The 6000-nt window shown below is 29.4% G+C and overlaps 1 protein-coding gene across 2 annotated transcripts in view; it reads right to left on the reverse strand.

Moving 5' to 3' along the window:
• Window positions 1-4009, reverse strand: part of LOC107452576 (uncharacterized) — a 45571-nt gene extending 41562 nt beyond the window's left edge. Inside the window, exon 1 of one of the 2 annotated variants that reach the window (XM_016069077.4) lies at window positions 3757-4009. In XM_016069077.4, coding sequence (XP_015924563.1) covers window positions 3757-3811 — 55 coding nt within the window. In that variant the 5' untranslated portion in view covers window positions 3812-4009. The remainder of the gene's footprint in view (window positions 1-3756) is intronic. The other variant, XM_016069076.4, reaches the window with a different exon arrangement.
• Between the last annotated feature and the right edge of the window lie 1991 nt (window positions 4010-6000).

The following is a 6000-nucleotide window of genomic DNA, read 5'->3' on the forward strand; positions in this document are numbered from 1 at the left end:
GGCATACAACAAGTATTTTTCGAAACAAACAAAATAATAATAATAATAATGGAATATTAAGTGTATATAATTGTTAGAAAAAAGTCATGAAGTCAAATGTGCAAAAACGATAAGATAATAGGCGCATTTTTGATGCAAAAGTTCTTTAACGGTCATTTGACCGGTAATGGTATGTTTAGTGTTAATCGTAACAAAATGGAGGATTACTTCGATTTAAATAAATAATCAACATTACTTGTTCCCAAAATATGAAAAGTATTTTTTAAAACTAATTTCACGATCATCAAATTTTTAATTTTATATTGTGCCTTTTGTATTTTTTTTTTTAAATTTTTGATACTAAAACTGAAATGTACATTTTGCTTTAAAAAAGCTATTTAGTAAAATGTTCAACTTTCTGACAAGAAATATCTATAATAATACTAAATATTTCATTAATGTAACTTATTTTAGTTAGAGATATGTATTTTCAATTTGAAAAAATTGATCATGGCTTCAAAGTTTCATCTAAAGTTCTGTTAGTGGTTCTGTAGCAATAGCTAATTTTGCACCAATAACCAACAACAATATATAATTACACGTCTAAAAATTAGCTATTTTAGTTTTAATTAAAAGTTAGTTGATAATTTATTCAACTATCAATATTCAATAAAAATTAAATCAATCTATAATCTTAGAGCATAACTATAAAAGTTAGTTGTTTTAGTAACCGATAAACTTCCAACTTTATAGAAAATTTGAAGCAATATGCGTATAAATTAATAATTTGAGTACCAAAATGAAAAAAAAAAGCAATAATATATTTATTGCAAAGCCGTGTATAATTATATATTATGAGGATTAAAGCCTCCGACGTAGGTAACTGGTTAAAAATTAGATGATAGCTACGAAATCATAATGAATCCTATTGCATAGTAATTTAAACCATTCATTTTATAAATAAATAGATATATTGTATTCATCCTTTTAATCGGCGTCTGAGAGAACAGTTTTTCATAAAATTGATATGAAAATGAATATAGTTTATTTAAAAGTAAAATTTACCGCTTAATAATAATAATACGAACATTCCTTTTGTAACTTTTTTCAGAGTATTATTGTGCATTGTGATTACTTTTTTTTTTCAAATATAATGCAGAAACTGCACTTTGTTTTAAACTTTTAATTTTGAATGATGATCTGTCAAAAACATAATAATAACAGAGAAAGACATTAAGAAGGGATGATAAATAAATATTACTTGTCAATACCGTTAACAATAAATAAATAATTTACAAATGAACGCCGTCGTAACTGATATTAATTTAATGGAAGTCAAAGATGTATGAATCTCTTTTATCACGTGATAGTTCTGTCCAATGAGCATCTTTTTATGACGCAAAAAGGGAAAGTGCTTTTTGGGAATTTAAAGTAATTTTTCAAATCCAGTGTTTGATAATCTCTGGAGATAAACTAAAATGAATGCTAAATAATTCCACTAGTCATAACCGGCGGCTGTGTACGACAATCAATTTTGAGCTAAACCCAGAAAACAAGGACATCTTCGCGAATTACTTTTCCCAGAGCATTACGTGGAAAAGATAATCTCCCACAACTTATGAGAATATTTTACTTCAGTCAGAATTTCCGGGATTCGAACCTCCATATGAATGCTGTATGTATGCCTACCAACCACAATCATAGGTTGGTTTACACTTTGTTTGAAGTTTTAAATATTGGATTTTGTTTGTTTATTTTATAATTAACACCTAGTTCAATAAGTTTGAAAAAATACCTATTCAGTAATTTCTTTAGACAAATGAGAAACTTCAAATGTGTCTTTATTACGCACACACAGTAACAAATTCCATATCAAATTACGCTAAAAAGTACCGACTCTCAGGGGGTCGGTACATTGTAAAGTAAAATTCATTTTTACCGGCACATTATACGGAATAAAAAATCTGATATACCGTAAGTTTTTACCGTAAAATCACTGAATCATTCTAATTAAATAAATATTACTCTAAAAATTACGCTATAATATTTTAGAAAATAAATGGATTTCACCGATGATGTGTGCCTCTACTTAATATCCGAATTTTTCACATTTGCTGACCTAATGTATTGTTTTTCATTAATATAATCATTCATTAATAATCATTCTTTCATGACAAATATCAGACTAATTCAATTATATTGCTTGTTTTAGACAATTATCAAATATTTTTCTTTCAAGTACAGAAGGTTTTTATTACTATTTAAAAAAAAAATTGGAAAAGGATGCAACCGTGTTCCTCATTAAGGGGTCGCTGATTACAACCCTAGAAACTACTATTATGAGTGCTTAAATGTTTTTCATAAATATTTCAATCATGTTTCCCTGCTGATTTCAACAATAAAAACTGATACTACAATTATAAATGAAGTATACATTTTTTAAACATGAAAAAAAAATTATAATACTAATTTCCAGTAAATTTAAAAAGCTTTCTAGTGAACCCTTTTTTTTCACGATGGTGCTTTACCCTTTATCCACTGGCGGTACTTTTTAAGCACCACTTTGGTACTTTTAAGTATAACTTTAATGAATTAGTTCCAACAAATTAAATTTCTCACCGGGGAGATTTTTTTCATTGCATTTTCTCTAACTAAAAATAAATATATGTATGAAAATATGTTCAGTAGTTCGTAATGCAGTAGATAAAGGGTTAAAACACGATAAAAAAGAATAGATGTTTTGAATTTTAACCTGCAACTCATTCCTTGTATAGTAAATGACTGAATTGCTGTAAAATAAATTTCTGTGCGGAACTCAACTGAAGGGCTAAAATAAATTACAGTTTTTAATGTAACAAAAATAATCACCTTTAGAATCAGAAGCTTTTATTTCATAAAAGTGCTTCGAAGGTGGTAAGTATATCGTTAAGCAGCGGAGATCGTTCTTTTGTTGAGAACACCCTCGGGAAAGAACGCTTCAAGGCGAATTTTGTTCTGATTTAAAAATTTAGTTTAGGAAAAAAAAAGGGAGTTATAGAGAAAACCATAAAGTTTCGAAAACTGAAACGCTTTCTTTTTTAATTCTTTTTTCAGAAGGGAAACAAATCATTTTGACAACAAAAAAAAAACGCTAAATATGTTGTGTACATATCTGCCAACATGAATAGGAAAAAATTCAGTAGATTTTACGAAAGAATAGAAATTTCATATAACTGTTGCATAATATATGGCATATTTCACTCATAGGGAATTTTCAGGATTTTTAGAGTCATCGAAATCGAAAAAGTGAAATATTTTCCAGTTATGATTGACATTAAACATGCTTTTAAAATGTTATGTATTATGTTAACCCATAATATAGAATAGCAAAAGGCCTTTTAATTCAAAGATCGTTAAAAGATTTTTTTTTTTAATTCATTTAAAAAGAGAGTTCTGAATTTAAAAAAAAAAACTGAGCACTTTCGAACAAAAAGAAGTTTTGAAGTGATTTCTATAAATGAGGTTTGCTTCATTGTGTATTAGTAATACTTATTTTAATATTCAAGCAAGAAAGCAATAATCTGTGCAAAATTCTATTTCAATAGGGATTTTTTTAGGAGACTGACTTTATTTTAGAGAATTTTCCAAAATGTACAAAAACCAGGAGAATTTTAATTAAGCCTGTAGATCGGGAGAAACTGACAAAATCAAGTGGAGTTGGCAGCTATGTGTGTATAATTTTTGTTCTGTACTTCAAAAATGAATAATGGTGGTGTGTTAAAAAAGGGGAGTACTCACCTGAGCAACTTATTAGGAGGAGTATGAGTACCACCAAAGCAGCGGGAACATTCATTCTCCGCACACCCTTCTCAGGCCGCTACTCTCCCTATCGTTTGATCTCCTCAAAAACAAGGATGGAAAAAGAGATTTTTAAAAAAGAATATTTTCAGGACTTCTCCCCGCGCGAAAACTTTTTGGGAGAACTCTCCCGTTTTCGGATACTGCGCGGTATTGTTCAGGTGATAAAAGGATTGACAAAATAAACGATTGGTCAGTCGTGCCACAGGTAGGTGTGGTCCCGCCACCTGGTGTCTGACATCTCACCCACGCACACAAATAAGCTATAAAACTTTTCCAAAAATAAAACGCTTTAATCTGGCTGAGACGTGATTTTGGGAAAACGTTCGAATTAACTATTTGTTTGCTATAAATGAGACGCACTTTTAATGCTATTAACTTCCATAAAAATGGAGACAACTATATTTAAATCTATTTTTGCGAAATTTAGGTTTTTAAGTAGGATGTTAAAAAGATTTGCTATTTTGATAAGATACGTTTTTAAACCTCTATCCTAAATTAAACCCTTAAGAAAAAAAAATCTAATTATTTTAGCGGTTATCACAAAATATTTTAATTTAAAATTGGATATTCATAATTTTGTTTCTTCATTTTAAAGATAAGGGCTTTTTTTTTCTTTCTTTTTTTTTAAACAAAATCATAAAGACTTATTTTTTTACATGCCTACAAAAACAGGACTCTGACAGAAAGAACTCGATTCTATCCCATTTTAAGATTTGAGTAGATTTTATAAAAATTACGAAGACAAGAACTTTCACAAAAAGGCTTTGCACAGTTTCACAAAACTGAAGTATCAGAAATCACAAGAAAGGGATTTAAGTCACTCATTTACTTCATAATGAAACTTAAGGACGCTTCATTTACTTTTGCGAGACAAATAATTAGTTTCTTGATTATTTGAATCCCTTCAATGCTCTTTGTCGATAGATTTATTGAGAATTTGAAGAGTTTTACTCACTTAAAAATTTATTTGATATTTCTCATGTTTTTACTGTGACTTGTATTACTTTCTTTAAATTTCTTATAACGCAATTTTCTAGCTATTTCATTTAAATAGTTGATACTTTAATGTTATTCAAATTTATGACTACTTTACTTTTATTAGTTTAAAGGACACATTCCATTAAGAAATTCATAGCTTTGTTTATAGAAAATATGTGGCGAAAGTGATGGAGATATAATTTCACTACAATTTCTCTAAATATGTTATATTCACAGCAAAATAATAATAATTACAAATGGATTGTCATATTTTGATACGTTTCTATGACTTGCTTTGCCTAAAAAAATAGGATGACAGTGAATCATTACCACCTGAGAAGAATCCCACAACATTACATAACTTTTATAGTTTGTCTGAAGTAAGAACTCCCCTAGCCATCCGTCTGGACCCGTGGAGGTGAGGTGACTATGGTAGCGAGGTATAACTAAGGTATAACTAAAGAAAATATTTTTCTTCGGTCTATTGTGTTAGCCCTAGAGTGATGAGAAACTACCCTCCCTGAAATGCGCTATTCTTGTTTCCGTAGCAGCAGACGGCCTCAGACATTGCGGCCGGGGGAGGAGTTCTAACCGTAGACAAATTATACCACTTTTTGAGGGTTTCAATAAGATTCCAGAAGGAAACAAGTGCTTTTTTAAAAAAGTTTGGTGGTGTGTCTTTCATTTTAATTACCACGATTTATATATTTTATTTACCTTAATTTAATTTTTTATTTCCTCAGATTAATAATTTAACTATGGACAATGAGTTCGGCTGTCGATTAAAATTCTGTGGTGTGAAACCATTTAGATCTTTTAAACTTGTTTACTGCCGAGAGGAGAGTTACAGAATTCCGAAACAGATGGCAGCAATGCTGATCTGCTCATCACCATCTGACTCTCTCTAGTATTTATCACGCTAGGGGGTGAATTCTTAAAAAAGTTTCCTTTTTCGTTTGTTGTTGATAGAATTGTTAACGGTTTAAATGAAGTACATTAGCTGCCAATTAATTTTCACTTCATAATTTCAATATATACATAGACTCCTTCATATAAATACCATTTCAACAGTTAAAACACTCCTAAAAATGGTTAAAACGTTAAAAATGAATAAAAATAAATCTCTTCCGAAGTTTTTGCTAGAAAGATTATTCATCGGCGAAATAAGAGCAGGTTAATTTTTTTCAATAATACAACATTTTA

The sequence above is a fragment of the Parasteatoda tepidariorum genome, chromosome 2 (assembly GCF_043381705.1).
Source record: "Parasteatoda tepidariorum isolate YZ-2023 chromosome 2, CAS_Ptep_4.0, whole genome shotgun sequence".
Taxonomy (NCBI): Eukaryota; Metazoa; Arthropoda; class Arachnida; order Araneae; family Theridiidae; genus Parasteatoda; species Parasteatoda tepidariorum.